Source organism: Rhinolophus sinicus, chromosome 18 (assembly GCF_057876585.1).
Source record: "Rhinolophus sinicus isolate RSI-liver-muscle chromosome 18, RSI-T2T, whole genome shotgun sequence".
Taxonomy (NCBI): domain Eukaryota; kingdom Metazoa; phylum Chordata; class Mammalia; order Chiroptera; family Rhinolophidae; genus Rhinolophus; species Rhinolophus sinicus.
The window spans coordinates 73,978,029-74,005,029 of NC_142518.1; the positions used below are offsets into that span (position 1 = coordinate 73,978,029).

Below are 27,001 nucleotides of genomic sequence, written 5' to 3' on the forward strand. Positions count from 1 at the left end.
GGACGTACATACAACATTGACAGCTATGGATAGATCATTCAAATGCAAAATAAATAAAGAAATAGCAGCCCTAAATGACACATTAGATGAAATGGACATAATTGATATTTATAGTGTACTTCATCCTAGAAATCAGACTATACATTCTTTTCTAGTGTACATGGAACATTGACAAGGATAAATTATATATTGGGACATAAATGCAGCCTCTGCAAATTTAAGAAGACTGAAATCATACCCGGCATATTCTCTGATCACAAGACTTTGAAATTGAGTATCAACCACAAAAAAAAGCAGGAAAAACCACAAACGTGGAGATTAAACAACATACTTTTAAAGACAGATGGTGTGAAAGATGAAATAAGATGAGAGATCAAAAGAGACATAGAAACAAATGACAATGAAAATACATCCTACCAAAAATTTTGGGATTCACCAAAAGCAGTTTTAAGAGGGAAATTTATATAATCACAGGCGTATCTCAATAAACAAGAATAACACCAGATAAACAGCCTCACATTACACCTAAAGAGATAGAAAAAAGAACAAATGAAACCCAAAGTCAGCAGAAGGAAGGAAATGATAAAAATCAGACCAGAACTAAATGAAATAGATAACAAAAAGACTACAAAAATTAATGTGACAAAGAGCGGGTTCTTTGAAAACATTAATAACATTGACAAACCCTTGACTAGACTCACTAAGATAAAAAGAGAAATGACACAAAATCATAAATGAAAGAGAGGAAGTTATCACGGTTGCCACAGAAATACAAAGGATCATCCAAACACTATGAAGACTCTATGCCACCAAATTCAATAAGAAATGGACAAGTTGTTAGAAGCATAAAGCCTTCCTAAGCTGAATCACGAAGAATGAGAAAAAAAAAAAAAAAAAAAAAAGGAAAATCTAAATAACTAATCATCAGTCATCTGAATCCTTTCCAAAAGCAAAAGTCGGGGACATTCAAAGATTAGGATCTAATACCTGTTCTACTCAAACTCTTCCCAAAAATTGAAGAAGAAACAAGACTCTCTAATTTTAGGGGCCAACATTACCCAGGTACCATCACCTGGTAAGTATAACACACAAAAAGAAAATTATAGACCAATATTTCTAATGAATACAGATGCAAAAATTGTAAACAAAATTCTAGCAAATTGAATGCAACAATTCATTAAAAGATTATACATCAAGACCACGTGGGGTTCATCCCAGGTGCACAAGGATGGTTCAACATATGCAAATCCATCATCACGTAAACAAAATAAAGGAGAATAATCATATGATTATATCAATAGATGAGGAAAATGTGTCTGTCAAGATACAACATCCATGTATAAGTAAAGCACTTGATAAAATGGGGATAAAAGGGAAATACCGTAACAAAGAAAGTCCATATATCACAAACCCTCATCAAATATATTTAACAGTGAAAAAAATGAAGCCCTTTGCTCTACGTTCAGGAACACGACAGGGCTGTCCCCTATCACCTCTGCTTTTCAACATAGTATTGGAATTCCTAACCAGAGCAATCGGGCAAGAGAAAGAAATAAAAGGCATCCAGATTCGGAGTGAAGATGTTCAGTTGTTACTTTTTGCAGTTGATATGATGCTATATATAGAAAACCCAAAGGACTCCATCAAAAAGTTACTAGAAACAATAAACAAATACAGTAATGTTTCCAGCTACAAAAGTCAACGTGTAAAAGTCCATTGCATTCCTACATACTAACAATGAAATCTCAGAAAAAGAAATTAAAAAACAAAAAGAAAAAACAATTCCTTTTGCAATGGCAAGAAAAAGAATAAAATACCTAGAAATAAACTTAACAATGATGTGAAGGACCGATGTACTGAAAACTATGAGAGATTTTTAAAAGAAATTAAGACACAAACAAATGGAAAGACATTCCATGTTCATTCACTGGAAGAATCAACATAGTTAAAATGGCCGTATTACCCAAAGCAACATGCAAATTTAATGCAATGCCCATCAAAATTCCAATGGCATTTTTTAAAAAAGAAATAGAACAAAAAATCATCAGATTTGTATGGAATCACAGAAAATCCCGAATAGCCTAAGCAATCCTGAGGGAAAAGAACAATGCTTGAGGTATCACACTCCCTGATTTCAGCTCGTACTACAGGCCAACAATAATTAAGTTAGTATGGTATTGGTGGAGAAACAGACACTCAGACCAATGGAATAGAATTGAAAACCTAGAAATAAACCCACATAAATATGGACAGATAATTTTTGACAAAGGAGTGAAAAATGTGCATTGAAGAAAAACAGTCTCTTCGATAAATGGTGCTGGGAGAATTGGATTGCCACGTGGAGAAGAATGAAACTAGACCACTATTTGTCACCGTGTACCAAAATTAACTCAAAATGGATCAAAGACCTAAACATAATACCTGAAACAATAAACTGCATAGAAGAAAACATAGGTACTAAACTTGTGGACCTTGGTTTCAAAGAGCATTTTATGAATTTGACTCCAAAGGCAAGGGAAGTACAAGATAAAGTAAATGAATGGGACTATATCAAACTAAAAAGCTTCTGCACAGCAAAATAAACCATCGACAAGATAAAGAGGCGTTCAACCGAATATGAGAAAATATTTGCAAACAACGTCTCTTATAAGGGGCTAATATCCAAAATATATGAGGAACTCATACAACTCAACAACAAAAAAACCAAACAGTCCTATTAAAAAATGGGCAGAGGACCTGAAGAGACTTTTCTCCAAAGAGGACATACAAATGGCCAATAGAAATACGAAAAAATGTTCAACATCATTAATCATCAGAGAAATGTAAACAAAAACAAAATGAGATATCACCTCACATCAGTTAGAATGGTTATCATTAAGACAAATAACAAGTGTTGGAGAGGCTGTGGAGAAAAAGGAACCCTCATACACTGTTAGTGGGAATGCAGATTGGTTCAGCCATTATGGATGGCAATATGGAGGTTCCCCAAAAAGTTAACAATAGAATTACCGTATGACCCAGCAATCCTTCTCCTGGGTATTTACCCACAAAATCTGAAAACATTTATCTGTAAAGATGCATGTGCTGCAATGTTCATTTCAGCTTTATTTATGTGGGCCAAGACTCGGAAACAACCAAAGTGTTCTTCAGCAAAGGAATGGATAAAGAAGCTGTGATATATATACACAATGGAGTAGTATTCTGCCATGAGCAAAGATGAAATAGTACCATTTGCGACAACATGGATGGATCTTGAGATTATTATGCTGAGCGAAATAAGTCAGACAGAAAATGTCGAGAACCCCATGATTTCACTGATATGTGGTATTTAAAACTGAAGACAATAAAAGAACACGACAAAGAAATGAAGAAACAAATACTCATAGACACAGACAATAGTTTAGTGGCTACGGAAGGGTAAGTGGGGAGTGATTTAGTAGATGAGGGTAAAAGGGATTAAATATATGGTGATGGAAAGAAACAAAAATTTTGAAAAAGAGGAAAATAGCAGAAAGGAATAATCCATTAGAGGGAAATTAATAATAAAATAGCAGAAATGAATTATGCCTTCGAGGGAATCAACAGTAGATTAGATGAAGCAGAGGATTCATTTGTGATGTAGAAGTTACAGTAGTAGGAAACACCCAATTAGCACAGCGAAAAGAAAAAAGAATCCAAAAAATCAGGATAGTTTAAGGGGCCTTTGTGCAACATCAAGTGTACCAACATTCACACCATAGGGGTATCAGAAGGGGATCAGAGAGCAAGGAATTGAAAACCCAGTTGAAGAAATAACGGTGGAAAATGCCCCTAACCTGGCAAAGGAAATAGACAAATGCAAACCGAGGAATTGCAGAGAGTCCCATACAAAATGAATCAAACAGGCCCACAGCAAGACACATCATAATTAAAATGCCAAAGGTTAAAGACAAAGAATGTATCTTAAAAGCAGCAAGAGAAAAGAAGTTAGTTACTTCCAAGGGAGCTCCCAGACGACTGTCATCTTCTGATTTCTGAACACAGTTTTTCAGACCAGAAGTTATTGGCCTGAAATGTTCAAAGTGATGAAAAGCAATGACTTACAACCAAGGTCACTCTACCCAGCAAAGCTATCATTTAGAATTGAAGACAGACACTTTTTTATGTTGAATCCTATTATCCAAGAACATGTTGACTTTCCATTTGTTCAAGTCTTCTTTTTCAACCTCACAAGTTTTTTAAAAAGTTTCTTCTTATGAGTCTTGTACATTTCTTAAGCTCATTCCTAAATATTTTGTATTTTTTGCTATTGTAAATTGCATATTTTCTACCATTATGTTTTCTGACTGGTAGTTATTGGTATATAAGAAAGCTGTTGATTCCCTCATGTATTAATTTTTATACAGTTACCGATTATAGTAGTTTTACATTTAATTGTCTTGGATTTTCTGTGTGTATAATCATATTATTTGTAAATAGTGGTAGTTTTGCCTCATCCTTTCCAATTTTTATACCTCTAATTTATTTCTTATCTAACCATGTTGGTTAGTACAGCCAGTACAACCTTAAAGCATCCTTGTCTTATTTCTGCCTTTAATGTGAAGACACAAAAAGATTCATTTAGCAGATGATCTTCTAGTTATTTAAAAATAGAATTAGATTTACTTTACTCTTTTTAAAGATGCATCTGTTTTGGAAAGAGTAGAATATTAACCCTTTTTAAAAGCAGGGTAGGGTAGGCAGAATATTGCTCACCCCTAAATATACCCACCACCTAATCCCCAGAAACTGTGAATGTGAGGTTACATAGGCAAGTGAAATTAAGATTGCAGGTAGAATTAAAGTTGCCAATCAGCTGGTCTTAAACTAAGAATATTCTATGTCATCTGTGGGGGCCCAATGTAATCAAGGGTCTTTCAAATGTGAAGATATAGACAGAAGAGTCAGTTTCAGAGTGATCAATATTAGACTCAGTCAGCCATTGCTGGCTTTGAAATTTGAAGAGGGTCGTGAGCTGAGGAATTCTGGTGATTCCAGAAGCTGGACAAAGAGGAAATGGATTCTCTCCCTAAAACCTTCAGAGAGTAACAGCTCTGCCACTGAAACCCCTGTCATACTTTTGAATTCCAGAACTGTAAGATTGTGTTCTTTTAAACCACAGTTTTGTGGTAATTTGCGACAACAGCATAGGAAACTAATACACAGGTGACCGTTTCTCAAAATGAAACTTTTTGTAGATGCCCTCCATAAAACGGCCATCTTATTGAAGGAGGGCTGTGACATACGCATTGAGGAACCTCTGATGGAACCTCTAGGGCTGTGAGTTGAGTAGTTTGGAAACCACTTGTATAAAGTAGTATGTTCCAGTTTAATAAAGCTATCTAAAGCCTCAGGCAGTGGCTTGCTAGCTATATATTCCACTGAAATTCCTGCCTTTTAAAACAGAATATGGTTTTATTTCATCTTTAAAAGAAACTAAGTAATGAAAATTTAGGCAAGACTTTCTATTCCTAGTAAAGTGATTGTAACTAGAAATGGGTAAATTAACACTTGTGGGAAGTCTCTTTTGCATGGAATCTACAGCAGAAGCTAGAGAGGAATGTCTATAGTTCTTTCTTGTTCATTCTTAAGCTTTGCCAGCAGAAAGTGCTCTATAAAACAAAGCAGAAGGCCGGGAAATGTTTGCTGGTGGGTGGTAACCCAAGACCTGCACTTTAGCGGAGACCAGTGGTGGCAGGCTTGAGATGGGTGGCTGGCCATAGTGTTCTCAGGGTATTTTTGTGGGGTGGTCACAGGCCCAGCACCAGTGTGGAAGCTGAGACTATATTGACTTTGTAGAAACCACTGACCACACTCCTTAGTTCCCTGGAACTCCGCCCCATCCACTTAGAGCTGCATTGCCAGGGCCGCTCTGGGCGCCCAAGTGGCCATCCCTATCCCTCAAACTGCAGAGGTCTTTTACAGAAGCAAAAAACCCACAACAGCCCTGGGAGATTTTGGTAATGGACAATGATCCTAAAATTGCACTGCAGCCACTTGGGGGCAGCTCTCGGGGATTTGCGAGCCTAATGCAGTGGCTGGCTACAGTGCTCTGGGGGCACTGTGCAAGGTGGTCACAGGCTGAGCACTGGCATAAGAACTGAATCTTCGTTAACTTTGTAAAAACCACAGTTCATGTCTTGTGATTCTCTTGAACTCCAACCCACCGAGCTATTGCTGCATCACCAAGGGTGCTCTCAACACCAAGTCAGCCACCCTGGGACACACACCCAATGATTCTCTTTCAATGGCTGGGCCTTACAGACAGCTGGCAGGGGGCAATAGGGCTCAGTGGACCCTGGGCCTTTTGCTAAGCTGCCTCAGGCTCACTATTAGTGGCAGCCAGCCTCAATTCACAGCAAGGGACCCACACATGCCTCCAGGTCTAGCACAAGTAGCAGCCAACCACATATACCTTTGAGGATTCTATGAGGGAGCCACAGGCCAATAACAGGCAAGGTTGAAATTTTCCTGCACAAAGCCCCTGCCCAAGAGGGGCAGAAACAACACACCCAGAGGCCAGCTTCAGACCACACCAGAGCACTGTCTGGTTAGCCCGACAAGTGGCATACACAAAGGGGGATCTCAACAGGCGCTAGAGCCCACAGGGGCGAAGCCTCTTCCAAAGGGTCAGACCCCACATAGTAGCTCATACACTGTGGGCATAGCCAAACCTTGCATTTAGTTCTCCTGGGAGTAAATCCCTCCAACGGACACAACAATCAAGGCTCGACTACAACAGGAGAACACGTACAACAGACAAGGGACACTCCTGGAACACATGCACAGGAGATAAGGGAGACTGCACAATTGGACTACACGGACACATACTACATAAGGACACCCAGAAAACACTCAGAGACATAGGAGGTCTACCAAATACATAGAAACAAACACAGAGTGGCAGCCAGAATGAGGAAACAAAACAACATGTCCCAAATAAAAGAACAGAAGAAACCTCCAGAAATAGAACTAAATGAAATGGAGGCAATGAACCTACCAGAGACAGAGTTTAAAACTCTGATTATAAGAACACATAAGGAACTTAGTAAAAATTTCAACAAAGAGATAGCAAGCATAAAGAAGGACATAGAAACCATAAAAAGAACCAGTCAGAAATAAAGTGTACAGTAACTGAAATGAAGACTACACTAGAAGGAATCAATAGTGGACTAGATGAAGCAGAGGATGGAATCATCGATTTAGAAGACAAGGTAGTAGAATACACCTAATCAAAACAACAATAACAACAAAAAGCAATGAAGATAGTATGAGGTACCTGTGGGAAAACATCAAGCACAACAACATTCACTGCATAGGACTACCAGAAGGAGAAGAGAGGGAGCAAGGGGTTGAGAAACTATTTGAAGAAACAATGACTGAAAACTTCCTAAACCTGGTGAAGGAAGTAAACATACAAGTCCAGGGAGTGCAGGGAGTCCCAAACAAGATGAACCCCAAGAGGCCCACACCAAGACACATCATAATTAAAGGCCAGAAGTTAAAGACAAAGACAAAATCTAAAAGCAGCAAGAGAAACACAGCTAGTTACTTCCAAGGTAGCTCCCATAAGACCTGTCAGCTGATTTCTTTCTACAGAAACTTTGCAGGAGAGAAAGGAGTGGCAGGAAATATTCAAAGTGATGGAAAACCAAGGCCTACAAACAAGACTACTCTGCCCAGCAAGGCTAGCATTCAAAACTGAAGGAGAGATAAAGAGTTTACCAGATAAGAAAAGGCTAAAGGAATTCATTACCACCAAGCCAGTATTACAGGAAATGTTAAAAGGACTTCTTTAAGCAGAAGAAAGGAGAAAACAACAACAAAAACTAATGGAAGATCATAAATATGAATAATAAAATGGCAATAACTCTGTACCTATCAGTACTCACTTTAAATGTAAATGGATTAAGTGCTCCATTCAAAAGACATAGGGTAACTGAGGGGATAAGAAAACAAGAGGCATGCATATGCTTTTTACAAGAGACCCACCTCAGACCTAAAGGCATAGGAGATCTACCAGAACAGACTGAAAGTAAAGGGATGGAAAAAGATGTTTCACACAAAGGGAAAGAAATGAGAAAAAAGCTGGGGTAGTAATACTTATATCAGATAAAACAGACTTTGAAACAAGACTATAATAAAAGACAAAGAAGGACATTACATCATAACAAAGGGATCAGTCCAACAAGAGGACATAATATCTACGCACCCAAGTAAATATCCATGCACCCAACATAGGAGCACCTAAATATATAAAACAAATATTGACAGACATAATGACAGAGATCAACAGTAACACAATCATAGTAGGGGACTTTAACACCTCACTGACACCAATGGACAGATCATCCAGACAGCAAATCAACACAGAAACAGCGGGCTCAAATGACACACTGGACCAGATGGATTTAATTGATAGTTTTAGAGCATTTCACCCAGAAGCAGCAGACTATACATTCTTTTCAAGTGCACGTGGAACGTTTCCCAAGATAGACAACATATTAGGCCACAAAACAAGTCTCAATACAATTAAGAAGACTGATATCATATCAAGTGTCTTCTTTGACCACAGTGGTATGAAACTAGAAATGAATTACGAGGAAAAAATAACCTGACAACACACAAACACATGGAGACTGAATAACATCCTACTAAATAATAAGTGAGTCATTAATGAGATCAAGGAAGAAATCAAAAGATACCTTGAGACAAATGAAAATGAAAGCACAGTGATCCAAAATCTATGGGACACAGCAAAAACAGTCCTAAGAGGGAAATTCATAGCAATGCAGGCCTCCATAGAGAAACAAGAAATATCTCAAATCAACAGTCTATCTTTAATACCTAAGGGAACTGGAAAAAGTAGAGCAAAGTGAGTAAAAAGAAGGAAGGAAGAAAAATAAGAGGGGAAATAAATGAAACAGACAAAAAAAAATCAATGAAACCAAGAACTGGTTTGTAGAACAGAGAAACAAAATTGACAAACCTTTATCAAGACTTATTAAGAAAAGGACCAAAATAAATGAAATCAGAAATGAAAGAGGAAGAGTGACAAGCGACAGAGGAGAAATACAAAAAAAATTAAGAAAATCCTACAAACAACTATAGCAAACAACTATACACCAACAAATGTGGAAGAAATCAATAAATTCCTAGAAGCATGCAATATTCCATGGATAAATCAAGAAGAAACAGAAAATCTGAACAGATGGATTACTACCAAAGATATCAAATTAGTAATCAACAAGCTCACAACAAACAAAAGTACTGGACCAGATAGCTTCACAGGTGAATTTTAACAACTAGTCAACAAGAATTAACATCTATTCTCCTCAAACTATTCCACAAAATCCAAGAGGAGGGAAGGATCCCAAGCTCATTTTATGAGATCGCCATTACCCTGCTCCAAAAACCATACAAAGATATTTCAAAAAAAGAAAACTATAGGCTGATATCCCTAATGAACATAGATGCAAAAATCCTCAACAAAATATTAGCAAACCAAATTCAGCAATACATTAAAAAGATCATGCATCACGCTGAGGTGGGATTCATTCCTGGTATGCAAGGTTGGTTCAATATCCACAAATCAATTAACATGATACAGCACATAAATAAAATGAAAAATAAAAATCATATGTTCATGTCAATAGATGCAGAAAAAGCATTTGACAAAATCCAGCATCCATTTATGATAAAAACTCTGAGCAAAGTGGGAATAGAGGGAACATATGTCAACATAATAAAGGCCATATATGACAAACCCACAGCTGGCATCATACTTAATAGGGAAAAGCTAAAAGTGTTCCCCTTAACATCAGGAACAAGACAAGGATGCGAACTGTCACCACTATTATTTAACACAGTACTAGAAGTTCTAGCCACAGCAGTCAGACAAGAAAAAATAAAATAAAATACATCCCAATAGGAAAGGAGGAAGTAAAATTCTAAAATTCTCATTATTTGCTGATGACATGATACTATACATAGAGAACTCCAAAGATTCCACCAAAAAACTATTAGAACTGATAAATGAATTTAGTAAATGACCCAGCATTTCCACTCCTGGGTATTTATCCAAAGAAATTCGAAACACTGATTTGCAGAAATATATGCACCCCTGTGTTTACTGCAGTGCTGTTCACAATAGCCAAGATATGGAAACAACCAAAATGCCCATCAATAGACAATTGGATAAAGAAATTGTGGTACATTTACACAGTGGAGTATTACTCTGCCACAAAAAAAGAATAAAATCTTACCATTTGCAACAACATGGATGGACTTAGAGGATATTATGCTAAGTAAAATATGTCAGACTGAGAAAGACAAATACCGTATGATCTTAGTTAAATGTGGAATCTAAAGAAGAGAATGAAGGATCAAACAAAACAGAAATAGACCCATAGATACAGAGAACAAAACTGATGGTTGTTAGATGAGAGGTGCTTGGGGTATAGGGAAGAAGGTGACGGGATTAGGAAGTACAAGTTGGTTGTCATAAAATAGTCACAGAGATGTGAAATACAGTATAGGGAATATAGTCAATAATGTAAAGGCTATGTAGGTTGTCAGATGGGTACTAGGTATATCGGGGGATCACTTCATACCGTATTTCCCTGAAAATAAGACCTAACTGGAAAACAAGCCCTAGCATGATGTTTCAGGATGCTCGTAATATAAGCCCTACCACAAAAATAAGCCCCAGTTAAGATCGTCAGCCAGAAGGACACATTTAGTATGTCCGTTGCAACATACAGCAGATGTATTGAATTATAAAATAATAATGTATATTTAATACAAATAAATAATATTACTGACATTAATACTTAAAATAAATGATAATATTAATTATAATTAAGTTTCTGTAAATACCCAAGCGGGCACCTTTGGAAGAGAGGTAAATGCTTATGTAAACAGATGAACTCCAGACTTATTGCCAAATGACCAATCGGAGTACAGACACAATGAAGGAATAACGTGCGCACTTGATAATGAACGGACATGGTTGTGTCTAATATGAATCTTCATAATTCAATACGTCGTGTGTTGCAACGGACATACTTAATGCACGTTTTCTAAATTTTGGTGCCTGCAATTTTTCGTTGCTTTTGTGTGGACCATCATTCTTAACTGTCATTATTTTTGTTGCCACTCCTGTCTCGTACGTGTTCAGTTAACACTTGATTTAATGGTGGATTTAAGGGAGTAATATTTTTGCCCCCAGACAAGATGAGTGCAAACAGAAAGAGCTATTCCATCCAGTACAAGAAAAGAATCTTGGAGGACTCCCAGGGTAAGAATCTTATGGCTTTCTGCAAAGAGAAGTTGGATCTCCAAATGGTCCGAAAATGGCAAGCAGAGTACGATAACCTCAGTCAACAGGTGCACGAGGGAAATGCTAAGAAGCACAAGTGTGGATCAGGTCAGCAACCATTATTTCCTGAGCTGGAAGACATCATCTGTGAATGGATTGTTGACAGGAGAGCAAAGGCTTTGGTTGTGCGCAGGGCTGATATTCAAGCATTTGCCCTTGCAATGCATCACAGTTAGAAATACCCCCAGAAGAATTCAAAGCATCACAACACTGGCTGGCTGGCTTCCTTCAGCGATATGAACTCTAAGATCAACAGCACTGTTCAAGCTGGAAGATGCTGAAGTTATTAAATGTGCATTTGCATTCAAGTCCTTTGTTGATGGCATCGACTTTTCTAAATACCAACTCTCCAACATGATTGCTGTGGATGAAACTGCAGTGTTTATGGGCCAAGGATCTCAAATGACAATTGATCAGAGGGGGGCCTCGTCAATATGCATTCCCTCCACAGGTTACGAAAGTGCACCTGTTACCTGTATTTTTGGCAGTTCGTCTGGATGGAAAGACAGCCCCACTTCTAATCATCACTAAGAGCAAGAAAGATAAGGTTGAACGTGTTTCAGGCATTTATGTTCTTGAAACCGAAAAAGCTTGGTGCACACAAGCAGTTATAAGGAAGTGGGTCGATTTAATGCTGCCACTTGTTTTGTGAGGTGGCCAAAGAGGTCTGCTAGTCTGGGATTCAGCCAGCCCTCACCACCCTAAAGACATGAAGAACTTCCTTGCAGAGAGAAGACTAGATCAAATAATGATTCCCGCAGGAATGACTGCCTATCTCCAGACTCTTGATATTGCAATAAACAAGCCATTCAAGAATGATTTGTGCATGGAAATCAATGACTACATTGAAACTAGAATGGAGAGAAATCAGCGTAGAAACTTTGTGAAGCCTAGCCTGCAAGAGGTCATGAGTTGGGTGAAGAATTAATGGGATAAAATCACTGATGGCTGTGTTGCCAATGCACTACGAGCAGGCTACATGGAGAAGAAGGGCTCATTTAAGGAGAGCTCTGTTGCTGGACATGAGAGATTGGGGCCAATGGTTCTACAGGAAATGGAGTCGCAAGAAATTCAAGCCGGAATTCGTGGTTTGGAGAGTTATGACGATGTTCCAGAAGAAGATGACATGATTGTATTTGAAAAAATGTAGATTTTTGTACATGAATAAGTGAATAAATGTAGATTGTTGTACATGAATAAATGTAGATTGTTGTACATGAAAAAATAAGATATCCCCTGAAAATAAGCCCTAATGCATCTTTTGGAGCAAAAATTAATATAAGACCCAGTCTTATTTTGGGGGAAATGCGGTAGATTATATAAATGTCTAACCACTGCATTGTACAACTAAAACTAAAATAAAATAATATTGAATGTCAACTATAATTAAACGTATTTATAGAGTCATGGGATGTAAACTACAGCATAGGGAATATAGTCAACGGTATTGTAATAGCTACCTATGTACATGTCAGAGGAATAATAAGCTTGTGGGGTGGGTTATCACTTTGTGAGGTGTGTAAATATTTATCATTATGTGGTTTTGTACACCTGACAGTAATGAAAAATAAAAAAATAATTTAAAATTTTAAAAAATACAAAGTTTTAAAACAGCAAACTCAAGAACAACACATATTTGGACTCTTAGATCGTCCTACTTATCACCCTGGCAAGCAGATAAGCATGATATAGAAATTGCTCAGATTTTCAGCTCATATTTTCTTTATACATAAATGACTTAGGGAATATCTATGCCACTATTTCATTTTTGTTTTCTTGCATGATTCATAATGAACTTTACAGGTATAAAGTTTCTTCTACATGTCAGCGGTTTTCTTATCAGTAAATAAAGGCCTTTCTTATTTTTTAATCATATAATAACTTACCTCAGTGCTTTCAGTTTTAATAAATGCTTTGTGCTTGGGTGTGTAAATTTCTCACTTTCAGAAAGTTTCACAAAAATTTAACTTTCTTATTTTATAACCTAAAATTAGTGATTTGAGGGCTATTTTGAAGGAAAAAAGAACTGAATATGTTTTCTTTTTCAGGGTGATACTGGAGTTCCGGGGCCATCCGGACCAAAAGGAATCAGAGTAAGTAATATTTGCTGTATATTAAATGTTTTGTTGACCGAAACAGAGGAAAAAGCAAATGAAGTGTTATGAGACAATTGGAAAAGTCTCATATTGAAGTGAAAAAAATTTAGTCTATAAAAAGTTAAGTATAACAGTTGATGTATGTCTACAATTAATGTTTTGCATTTTGATAGTTATCTTTACATATCCAGATGTGTATATAAACCACTGTAAGAATATTTTAAAGTAGCTTATGGTTAAGAACTATAAAAGTGATAAATTCTCACAACTTTCCAATTTATTAAAAATATATATCATACAAATGATTTAAACCAGAGCTTTCCAACTAGTATGATCATCTCAATCCTCTGGGTTCACAGGGCTGGTCCCTCAGGTTGTATACCCTCCCAAGGTACCATGCACACATAATTTTGTTTGTGTATCTTAAAGAGAGTAAATCTGGGAAATAATGGTTTAAACGACGATGTTAAAGAATAACTACTTTTGAATGAATACAACATTTCCTCAATTCTAAGATGTATGATTTTTCAGGTTCAGATGTTCTGGAAATCAGAATTTGCCTCATATTTGAAGTGAACATTTAGTTTAGTTTTTCTGAAAATTTTTTAGGCTAACATATATTTCAGTGCTTTTTGTTTGTTTGAATTGGGAGGAAACTAGTTTAAAAATTACTGGCCTTTGGAAAATCATATTTAACTTTTCTGAGACTCAGTTTCTTCATTTTTTAAATTAGAGACCGAGAGAACACTATCTCCAACGTCCCATTTAGCTCTGAAATTCTGTGTTCATAGATTGCCAATGCCCCTTAATTGGAGTGATGGGTGATGGAGTGATTGGATACTTGGGTGATGACAGCATGTTTATATGTGCGTAAAAGACAAACATGATCCTTTGAGCTCTAGAAATTTAATAGTTGTACAAATTTTACATAATAATTCTTTTTACTGTCTACTTCTTAACAGGTAGCTTGCCTTATGTACTATTTATGAATGGTGTGGGTAAAGTACTGGAAAAGTAGGGAAGAAACTCAAAATACTTAGTTTATTTTAGCAGGCATATTTCTATGTTGTTTTTTTCTGTACTGAATGGATATATTATTAAAGTTCTTCATAATAATCATAACATATCTTATAATAGCTTTGGCTACCGGTAACTATGTCACTAAGCACTGTTGGCACTAACAAAGAACTGTCCATTCTATCAATTCCCATTACCAAGTGTCTGGGAGTGCCTTAAACGCCCCTCACCTTGAACTTCAGAAGTGCTTAGGAATAGGTGACCTCATAGTACCTGCATCCACAGATCTTAGATGACACGCAACTCTTGACATACAGATCTTTAAAGACTTATTATTATGGAAATTTGTAAGCATACACAAATGTACAGAGACTACAGTACAATAAACCCCCAAGTACCCATCACTCAGCTACAAAAATTATCATCATTTTCACAACTATGTTTCATCTATACCCCAGCACTGTTTTTTGGACTATTTTAAAGTAACTCCCTCACATCATTCATTCTACCAATGAATGTTTCAGTATGTCTCTCTGATAACCACTATGCCATTATGACACCTCAAAATAATTAGTAATGATTTATCAATATACTTTAAAACTCAATCTATGTACAGATTTCCTCAATTGTCTCAAAGATGTCTTTTTACAATAGGTTTGTTCAAACGCAGATCCAACCAAGTTCCACATGTTGCATTTCCTTGCTGTCTTTCTTCAGTCTTTTATTGTACCCTTGGGGAAACTGGGTCATTTGTATTGTGCTGTGTTCCACGTTCTGCATCTGGCTGATTGTTTACTCACGATGTCATTTAAATTGTTCCTGTGTTCCTTCTTATTTCCTGCAAATTAGTGGTTGCCTTACAAGAGACACTAGAGAACTCTCTGGGGATAAAGAAAGAGCTGTACGCTTAAAATTTGTGTGTTTTACTGTATGTAAACATACCGCAAAAAAAAATTAAAGAAAATCAGAAAAGAATATAGGTAGAATTGTGCACTTATGACTGAGTTACATCTTATGGCCCAAATATCTGTCTGCTCCACATTTTTCTTTAAAGTTTACTGGGGTGACAATTGTTAGTATCACAGATTTCAGGTGTATGATTCTGTAAAACAGCATCTATATTTCACTTTGTATGTTCACCACTCAGAGTAAGTTCTCTTTCCATCGCCATATATTTGATCCCTTTACCCTCATCTACCACTCCCCTCCTCTCTTACCTCCTGGTAACCACTAAACTACTGTCTGTATCTGTGAGTTTTGGTTTCTTCATTTGTTTGTCTTGTTTGTTTGTTGTTTTCAGTTTTATATACCATGTATCAGTGAAATCATATGGTTCTCTACTTGTTTTGTCTGACTTACTTCGTTTAGCAAATCTGTGTAAACTTTACTTCGTTTAGCATTATAATCTCAAAATCCATCCATGTTGTCGCAAATGGTACTATTTCATCTTTTCTTCTGGCCAAATAGTATTCCATTGTGTATATATACTACAACTTCTTTATCCATTCATCTATCAAAGGACATTTTGGTTATTTCCATGTCTTGGTCACCATAAATAAAGCTGCAGTGAACATAGGAGCACATATGTCTGTATGGATAAATGTTTTCAGATTTTTTGCGTAGATACCCAGGAGAGGGATTGCTGGGTCATATGGTAATTCTATTCGTAATTTTTTGAGGAACATCCACACTGCCTTCCATAACGGCTGCACCAGTCTGCATTCCCACCAACTGTGTATGAGGGTTCCTTTTTCTCAACAGTCTCTCCAACACTTGTTATTATTTGTCTTGTTGATGATACCCATTCTAACTGGTGTGAGGTGATATTTCATTTTGTTTTTGTTGCGTTTCTCTGATTATTAGTGATGTTGAGCATTGTTTCATATGTCTATTGGCCATTTGTATGTCCTCTTTGGAGAAATGTCTCTTCAGGTCCTCTGCCCATTTTTTAATTGGATTGTTTGTTTCTTTGTTGCTGAGTTGTATGAATTCCTTATATATTTTGGATACTAGCCCCTTATCAGACACGTTGTTTGCAAACATATTCTTGCATTCAGTTGGATGCCTCTTTATTTTGTCAATGATTACTTTTCCTGTGCAGAAGCTATTTAGTTTGATATAGTCCCATTCATTTATTTTAGATTTTACTTCCCTTGCCTTTGGAGTCAAATTCATAAAATGCTCTTTGAAACCAAGGTCCATAAGTTTAGCATCTATGTTTTCTTCTATGCAGTTTATTGTTTCAGGTCTTACGTTTAGGTCTTTGATCCATTTTGAATTAACTTTGGTACCCGGTGACAGATAGCAGTCTAGTTTCATTCTTTTGCGTGTGGCTTTCCAATTCTCCCAGCACCATTTATTGAAGAGGCTGTCTTTTCTCCATTGTATGTTTTTGGCTTCTTTGTCAAAAATTATCTGTCCATATTTATGTGGGTTTATTTCTAGGTTCTCAGTTCGATTCTGTTGTGTGTCTGTTTTTCTACCAATACCGTACTGTTTTGATTATTGTTGGCCTGTAGTACAACCTGAAGTACAAGGTAGTGTGATACCTCCAGCATTGTTCTTTTTTCTTAGGATTGCTTTGGCTATTCAGGGTCTTTTGTGGTTCCATACAAATCTGACAGTTTTTTGTTCTGCTTCTTTAAAAAATGCCATTGGCATTTTGATGGGGATTGCATTAAATCTGTATATTGCTTTGGGTAATATGGCCATTTTAACTATGTTGATTCTTCCAATCCATGAACACAGAATGTCTTTCCATTTCTTTGTGTTTTCTTCAATTTCTTTTAAAAATGTCTTATAATTTTCAGTGTATAATTCTTTCACAACCTTGGTTAAGTTTATTCCTAGGTGTTTTATTCTTTTTGTTGTGAGTGCAAAAGGAACTGTTTTTTAATTTTTATTTATTTATTTATTTATTTATTTATTTATTTATTTATTTTAATTGAGGAAAGGGAACAGCACTGTATTGGGGAGTAGTGAGTAATTCCAGGGCTTTTTCCAAGTCAAGTTGTTGTCCTTTCAATCTTAGTTGTGGAGGGCGCAGCTCAGCTCCAGGTCCAGTTGCCAGTTGTTAGTTGCAGGGGACACAGCCCACCATTCTTTGTGGGAGTTGAACCCACAACCTTGTGGTTGAGAGGACGTGCTCCAACCAACGGAGCCATGTGGGAGCTCAGCGGCAGCTCAGCTCAAGGTGCTATGTTCAAACTTAGTTGCAGGGAGCAGATTCCACCATCTCGTGCGGGAGTCGAGGAATTGAACCGGCAACCTTGTGGTTGAGACCCCACTAGCCCATGTGGGAATTTTACTGGCAGACTTCGGCTTTAGGAGCATGGAGCTCAAACCATCTGAGCCACCGTGCTGACCCAGGAATTTTTTTTTTTTTCAATTTCTTTTTCTGAGATTTCATTGTTAGTATGTAGGAATGCAGTGGACATTTGCACGTTGATTTTGTAGCCAGCAAATTTACTGTATTCATTTATTGTTTTCTAATAGCTTTTTGGTGGAGTTGTTAGGGTTTTCTATATGTAATAGCATCATGTCATCTGCAAAGAGTGACAATTAAACTTCTTCATTCCCAATTTGGTTGTCTTTTATTTATTTATCTTGCCTGATTGCTCTGGTGAGGACTTCCAACACTATGTTGAAAAGCGGAGGTGATAGGGGACAGCCCTGTCATGTTCCTGAACGTAGAGCAAAGGAATTCAGTTTTTCACCATTAATTCTGATATTAGCTGATGGTTTTCCATATATGGACTTTATTTTGTTCAGGTGTTTTCCTTCTATCCCATTTTATTAAGTGTTTTAATCATAAATGGATGTTGTATCTTTTCAAATGCTTCTTCTCCGTCTATTGATGTAATCATATGATTTTGTCCTTTATTTTGTTATGTGGTGTATCACATTGATCTATTTGCATGTGTTGAACCATCCTTGTGTCCCTGGGATGAACCCCACTTGGTCGTGATTAATATTCTTTTAATGAATTGTAACATTCGATTGGCTAGAATTTTGTTTAACATTTTTGCATCTGTATTCATCAGAGATATTGGTCTGTAATTTTCTTTGTGTCTTATCCTTATCAGGTTTTGGTATCAGGATAGTGTTGGACTCATAAAATGAGTTAGGGAGTATTGTCTCTTCTTCAATTTTTTGGAAGAGTTTGAGTAGGATGGGTATTAGATCCTACTATTGGAATGTTTGGTAGAATTCACTAGTGAAGCCTTCTGGTCCCAGACTTTTGCTTTTGGGAAGGTTTCAGATGACTGACTCAATTTTGTTACTGGTGATCGGTCTGTTTAGATTTCCCAGTTCTTCATGATTCAACTTAGGAAGGCTATATGTTTCTAAGAAATTGTCCATTTCTTCTAGGTTATTGAATTTGGTGGCATTTAGTCCTTCATAGTATTTTTGGATGATCCTTTGTTTTTTTGTGGCATCTGTGATATCTTCCCCTCTTTCATTTCTAATTTTGCTTATTTGTGTCTTTTCTCTTTTTATCTTAGTGAGTCTAGCCAAGGGTCTGTCAATTTTATTAATCTTTTCAAAGAAGCACCTCTTTGTTGCATTAGGTTTTTCTGTTGTCTCTTTGTTCTCTGTTTCATTGAGTTTTGCTGTGATTTTTATTATTTCCTTCCTTCTGGGTTTCATTTGTTCTTCTTTTACTAGTTCTTTAAGGTGTAACTTGAGGTTGTTTCTGTGGCATTTTTCATCTTTCTTGAGATAGGGTTGTAATAATATAAATTTCCTTCTTAAAACTGCTTTCGCTGCATCCAAAAAATTTTGGTAGGATGGATTTTCCTTGTCATTTGCTTCCATGTATCTTTTAATCTCTCCCCTTATTTCTTCTTTGACCCAGTTGTTCTTTAAAAGTATGTTGATAATCTCCACATATTTGTGTTTTTCCCTGCTTTCTTTTTGCAGTTGATATCCAATTTCAAAGCCTTGTGATCAGAGAATACGCTTCGTATGATTTCAATCTTCTTAAATTTGCTGAGGCTACTTTTATGTCCCAATATATGGTCTATCCTTGAGAATGTTCCATGTACACTAGAAAAAAAATGTATACTCTGATGTTCTAGGATGAAGTGCTCTATAAATGTCAGTTATGTCCATTTCATCTAATGTGTCATTTAAGGCTGGCATTTCTTTATTTATTTTCTCTTTGGATGATCTATGCGTAGCTGTCAATGATGTATTTAAGTCCCCTACTGTAATTGTGTTTTGCTCAATTTCTCCCTTTATTTCTTTTAGTAGTTGCTTGGTATATTTTGGTGCTCCCTGATTGGGGGCAGAAATATTGATGACTGTTATGTCTTCTTGTTGTATAGTCCCCTTTATCATCAAGAAATGTCCATCTCTTTGTTACCGTTTTTATCCTGAAGTCTGTTTCATATGATATCAGTATGGCTACACATGCTTTTGTCTGTATGCCATTTGCTTTAAGTGCCAATTTCCACCCTTTCGTTTTGAGGCTGCATTTGTCCTTGTAGCTGAGATGTGTCTCTTGGAGACAGCATATGGTTGGGCTTAGGTTTTTATTCAATCTACTACTCTGTGCCTTTTTATCGGTGAGTTCAGTCTATTTACATTAGGGTGATTATTGATATATGAGGATTTTCTATCATTCTGTCTTTGGTTTTCTGGTAGGACTGTGTCTCAGTTATTTATTTGCTTTTTTGTTACCGTCTGTTATTTCATTATGGTGGTATTTTATGAATTTTTGCTCATTTTCTTCTTGTGTTATTTTACACATTTCAGCTCTGGATTTTTGTTTTGTTTTGTTCTTAGTGGTTACCATTAAGTTTATGTAAAAGAAAGTTTCATATTTCGAGTATTCCATTTTCTTCAGCATGCTTACTTTCTCCATTCCTTTATGCTGGTTCAGACCTTTACTCTCCCCTCTTTTATGGTTTTTGTTGTCACAAATTATCCCTGTTTATGCTGGTCGAGTAGCCTCTTTCAGTATTTCTCATAGTGCAAGATGTGTGTTATAAAATTCCCTCAGCTTCTGTATGTCTGGAAAGATCTTTATTCCTCCTTCATATCTAAAGGATATCTTTGCTGCATATATTATTCTTAGCTGATAATTTCTCTCTTTCAATAGTTTGAATATTTGGTTCCACTCCCTCCTGGCTTGTAGAGTTTCTGCTGAAAAATCTGATGATAATCTATTGGACTTTCCTTTATAGGTTACTGTCTTCTTTTCCCTGGCTGCCATGAGGATTCCATCTTTGTAGTTAATTTTTTACAGTTTCAATAGAATGTCCCTTGGAGAAGGCAGTTGGGATTGAGGTAATTGGGTGTTCTAGTTGCTTCTTGGATTCTAGGATCCAGTTCTTTCCACAAATTTGGGAAGTGCTCATAGACTTATTTTTTTGAATATAATCTGTTCCCTTCTCCCCTTCTTCTCCTTCTGGTATGCCTCTTATTCTTATATTGCTCTTTCTGTTGGAGTCACAAACTTCTTGTAGAGTTCTTTCATTTCTTTTAACTTTCAAGTCTCTCTTTTTGCATTGGTGTCATTTCCAGAGTTCTATCTTCGATGTCACTGATTCTTTCCTCTATTTGGTCAACTCTATTACCTAGGCTGGCTATTTCATTCTTCATTTCTTTATTGAGTTCTTAATCTCCAGAAATTCTATTTGGTTCTTTTTTTAAATTTCTATCCCTTTCATAAAATATTCATTTTTGTCTTTGATTTTGTTTTTGAGTTCATTAAACTTCCTGTCTGTGTTTACTTGTATCTCGTTGAGTTTTTTCAGAACTACAATCTTGAATTCTCTCATTTAAGTCACATATTTCCATGTCTTTAAGTCTATCCCACTTTTTAATGCTAGGTTTGATCAGTGCTAGCTCAGGTATATGAACCTGATTCTGCCATCAAAAATTTCTCCAGCAATTTTAACCTGATGGTTTAGCATCTATTAATGATCATTGCCTAGCTCCATTTTTTTTTTTTTAATTTGGATGTGCAAAAACAATGTTTTAAAAAATTCTGTAAATCCTTCATTTATTAGCTAGAATTCTAATTTATCACTTAGTATTCTAATAGGGTAATGAGTTGGTATACCAGCAACTTTGAATGATGATCAAGAAGGTTTTTTCAAGTTCTTATCATTATAAACACTTGGTAGTTATGTGTTTCAATCGTTGTACTGGTTATTCTTTTTGAAGCCCACCTTTTCCCGTGTTTGGTCTGTGGGAGTCCCTTCAAGTTGGTCCATGTCCTGTGTCTTTTTGAGAAAACCCTATTGATCTTTGATAACTTCCTTGCTTTCTGATACAAGACCCTTCAGGCTTATTTTGTAGTTTTCCTCTCGAGGTCTGTTATTGGCCTTGTCTCTGATTGCAGATACTTTTTCGTGAAAAATGTGATTTTGATATTGCAGTCTGAATCTTAGGTGTTTTTATTGCTATGGGATTTGTCATTGTTGTGATGCATTTTCAGTGGACAGAGTTCAGAAATATGTATATTTAGGATAAAAAATATTATGAGTTCACATGTTATTACTTCCAACTGAAATTTAAAATAAAAAGGTTTTTGTACATTTATTCTCTTCCCTTGCCACCTCTCTCTCCCTAAGGTGAAAATCTTGGTTCCTAATGACGTTAATATGATTTATTATTCCCTTTGTCCTAAAATATACCTATATTAGATTCAAAATAGCAATTTGTAAATTAACAAAATTAGATATTTAATAATGATAATATAATTCTTAAATGTCGTTAATTATTTATTTGCTGTTTTTCCCCTTCGAATTGACTAATTTCAATAAAGAATTGTAGTCAAAATATCTATTTTTAAAGGCACTCGAAATAATTATTTTCTCTGTATGGATATGTCAGTAACTTAAAATACATTATGTTCATCGGTTCCAGTTTGTTTTCTATTTTGAATGATTTCCTTTTTACCTCTTTTTAATTTTTTAATTATTGAAAACGTTTACGTTGTTATGTAAGAACAGGTATAGTCCGAGATATTTCCTATCCATCCTTGCCATCTCCCCATTCTGTCTCCTCCTTCCCCATAGAGGTAATCATTTTTTATTTTTTTTGTTTATCTCTTCATTGTTTAGTGTTACTACTCCTCTTATAAAATGTTAGCATGGTATATACACTACTTATACTTTGTTTCTTTTACTTAACATTATATCCTGGAGGCCACTACATATTTCAAAGTCCAGAGATTTTCCTCATTCTTTTTAGCCGCTCTATGGTTTTACATTATGTAGCTGTACCATAATTTATTTAGGCATGTTGCTATTGTTTCTAATCTTTAGCTATAACTATTTTTACATGGTCGTTTTCTAAACTTTAGCTATAATAATGTTTCAGTCAATAACTTTGAATTTCATATTTTATTTCATAATTTCTAATGTAATTTTGGGATAGATTCTTAAAAATGAGTTACTTTAAAGGGTAAATACATGTGTAATTTTGCTAGATATTTCCAAATTTCTCTCCATGATTTTTGAATTCCAATAGCAGTCAGTGCATGAGAGTACCTTTTTCCCATAGTCTCACCTACAGAAAATATTATCAAATTTGTATTTTTGCTGATCCTGAGAAGGAAATTTGATTGAAGAATTTTGGGGATGATCACATTGATGTTCTCAGGTGCAGATATGTTTGCCGCTTACCGATCCCCTGCTGAATTTAATATTATCACAAACCTGGGAGATCCACTGTATCTTTTAGGAAAGACATTTCATCCACTAATTTTCCTGCTCTTAGTAAGTACAATGAAGAAAATGCTCTTAAATTGAAGTTCCTTCTATAAGAGACTTTTAACATGTATACGAGATTTTCTATAATATTTAAAAGAACAGCGAGTGGTAATAATCAATGAGGCACATTTTGTCCATTGCTATTCTTAATGTAATTTTCATAATTCCCCTAGGTAGGATATTATTTTATTTTTCCTAATTGTTATTTGGTTCAAGGAATTTATTTCTTTTTATAGGGTCCTCCTGGACTTCCTGGATTCCCAGGGACACCAGGACTTCCTGTAAGTAGGAGTTGACTTCTTATTTTAAAAAACCTTAAAAAGTAATCTAAGAAATATTATATATATGCTATATCACTTTTCAAAGGGAATGCCAGGCCATGATGGGGCCCCAGGACCTCAAGGTATCCCCGGATGCAATGGAACCAAGGTGAGATTTCTTCCACTTAATCTTAGGCAATATACTTGATAATAATATATTTAAAAATCTAAATAAATCAATATGAAGAATGTTGAAGAAGAGATATAGTAGCTGCATGTCTAGGACATACATACAGTGTGTTCTGAGTTAACTTTTGCAATATATTGAAACATCAGTATTGCTTTAAGTATGTGTATTAGCTGGGATATTGCGTTGGGTTGAAGATTACCAATTTTTTTTCTGACTTTAGTGTAGAGTAGGATGAGAATTAAAAAGGAATTAGGATATATATGTTTCAAATATTATATCAGTTGTTAAAATTAATACTTGGAAATGTCATTCATTAGCTTTACTTTTTTAAAACTATGATTTAAGTTTTCAGATATTTAATATTTTTAATTTTTTGCCTTAATAACTTCATTAAGAAAAATCCCAAAAATCTGTGTGTGACACAACACATCAATTTTTACTATAAACTATTAGTATGAAACATGAATTTTCTCCATCAGTGCAAATTATGAATTTAACAATTTGAAAAGAAAAATAAAACATTCAACATGATAAACATTTTTTCCTGACCCAGTTTTCTTGTTTTGGGTCAACTGTCTGCGTTTAATATAAAGTGATAACAAGAAAAAAATGAGGAAAATTTGCTATTTTGAAAGCTTATATATTATAGCCTCTGTTCTTACTCCCTCACTTTTCTCATTTTTCTATAGGTTAATGTAATATGTTCTCATTTTCTGTATATTCTGTGGTATTTTTCATGTTGCACATAATATTCTGTGAAACTATTCACAAAATACCCTAGATCTTTCTAACTAATGGCATGTGTTGGATTTTATATTAGGGCATGTATTTATATTAGGTCATTTAAAATAACTTGAATAAAATATTTTCATTGTGGAGGCCATATTTTGTGACAATTATTGTAGTACATACTTGAAGGCAGTAAAATTGTTTTTATCTCCAATATTTCTCCAGTTCAGTGTGACCCTTGTCAATCATCATTATCATCTTTTTATTTTGAACTTGTGAGGCTTACTTGTATTCTTTATTTCAGCTGGGGCAACCTTACAGGGATAGGACCAATGTGGAGTTCATCTGCATGGCAAATTACATGTTAAAGTGGGCTACATTCTTGTGCCTATTCCGGTTATTTGTTTTTTGCCAGCATGCCTTGGGCAACTGACCACTAGCTAAAGTTTTTAATTTGTAAACCAAATGTATGTATAATGAGTACACTATGCTATATGATTGAAGGGATTTTTTCCTTCTTTTTGTAAAGCAGCACCTTAGTAGGTTTCATAATTAGCTTGTGATTGAGGCCTCTAACTATATGAACAACAAATTTTTAAAAATGGATTTATTATGTATACTTTCGGAGTAAATGGTTTCTTATATCTCTTACATGTAACTAATAGAATGAACCCCAGAGATGGAGCCAGAATATATGGGTTCTTTTGTTTTCTGTCTTCTAAACTTGATGTAAAGGCTACTTCCTTTCTCTCTGGGACTACCTTTTCCATGTATAAAAATTGTTGGAGAGATAACTCAGCTGTAATAATTGTACTCTTTTAAGCCTCTGACAAGGAGGTTTCTAAGATTACTGTGGCATATAGGTATTTCAAAGGAAGTTGCATTGGGGTTATTCTACAGCAATTTTAGTTTTGTTTTTCTAAACCAAATGTCCATATTAGTACTTTACAATAGTGAGTGAGAAAAATTGGGTGACTCGAAAACATAATGACCTGCAATTGCTAGAACTATTTCTATTATTGCCCTCTTGGGGATATTAATACCATTCTTTCTTATCATTTTTTCCTCTTTACAAAAATAATTTCAAATAGTTTACCGTGAAAGAAAAATGCAATAGGGCAGTTAAAATAAGAATCCATATAATACATGGGCAGGAAATTGGGACAAATCATTAACTATTAAATGTGATTATGGCCAGGAATCTGTGGTATGATTGTCTCAAAATGGATTTGTCAGAAGAAAATGACTATAGAAGATTTTTTTCTTTATTTCTGATTGGGATTGATAAGTAGGGATAAAAGTATCTTAAAGGTTGACTTGACATGGGTAGTTGACATTGAAGTAATTGGAAAGTGAAGGCTGATGAATTTTTGGCAAGCTAGCATGTTTTAAAATGGCTTTTACAAAAATATTTTCAATAAGTCATTGTTTGTTGGTATAGTTATGCTTTGTTTCTTGTTCCTCCATGCTCTTTATTTTTAACTCCTTCTAGGGAGAACGTGGATTTCCAGGCAGTCCCGGTTTTCCTGGTTTACAAGGTCCTCCAGTAAGTTATAAAATTTGGGATTATAATGAACACAGGAAATTGACAGAAGCAGAAATGTAGAAAGTGAGCTTAATGTCATGTGGAACAAAGTAGTACATTTTAAAGTAGTAAACTAGAAAAGGATTTTTAAAAAACGAAGTTGGTAGTATAGCTGTCTGTGTAAACACAAGGATTCTATATTATATAATATGTCATCTCTATGTATCCTAGGATGCATTGTACTCAGAATAACCCTATAGTAGTCTATTCAATTTAGACTGTATTTGGAAAGCATTGCATCCTTTTACTTGTGTGTGTATGTATATGTATATGTGTGTGTGTATATATATATATATATATAAATATCTTTTATTTTTAATAATAGGGACCTCCTGGGATTCCAGGTATGAAGGTAAGCATCTCATTCTGCGAAGGTAAACATTTTGAATAAAATATTTGGAAACCCTGAAACTTTAATCAGATAATGTCTCTGACTTCTGTCTTAAAATGGATGCTTCTAGAAGTTGTGCAGGTGCACACTTAAGAAGCTCTCCTTAAGTAGTTTCCTTTGTTCCTGTGGCTTTAAGTACCTCCTACATGTTGATATACTTGCAAATGTGTATATCAGATTTTAATTTATTATCTGATACTTTCAGTTCTCATTACATTTTGATACAGTTGACCACATACTCACTCCAGAAATACTTTTTCGCTGTATTCTGTGACACTACCCTTCCCTGATTTTTCTTCTGCATCTCTGGTCATACTACAGTCTTCTATGCAAGTTCATTCTATTCTATCCACCAGGTATTAAGACTCAGTCCTGACTCTTTCTTCTCTTCTATGCCTAGCAACACTATGAATGCTCATAGTATTGATAACTATTTAGTTACTGAATACCTACATTTATATCTCTAAAACAGACTTTTCTTCTCACCTAGATGCCTCTTTAACATCTCCACTCAAATATCTCCCAGACACTCAAATTAATATGTTCAAAGTTAACCCAGACCCCAAAATAAACCTGTTCCTCCCTCTGGAATCCCTGTCTCAAAAT

At 35.5% G+C, this 27,001-nt stretch overlaps 1 protein-coding gene across 3 annotated transcripts in view; it reads left to right on the plus strand.

The window, feature by feature from the left end:
• Nucleotides 1–27,001, plus strand: part of COL4A5 (collagen type IV alpha 5 chain) — a 307,204-nt gene that overhangs the window by 128,529 nt on the left and 151,674 nt on the right. For all 3 annotated transcript variants that reach the window (XM_074323263.2, XM_074323259.2, XM_074323260.2), the window contains 5 exons: nt 13,447–13,491; nt 23,477–23,521; nt 23,607–23,669; nt 25,912–25,965; nt 26,330–26,356. In XM_074323263.2, the coding sequence (XP_074179364.1) occupies nt 13,447–13,491; nt 23,477–23,521; nt 23,607–23,669; nt 25,912–25,965; nt 26,330–26,356 (234 nt within the window). The remainder of the gene's footprint in view (nt 1–13,446; nt 13,492–23,476; nt 23,522–23,606; nt 23,670–25,911; nt 25,966–26,329; nt 26,357–27,001) is intronic.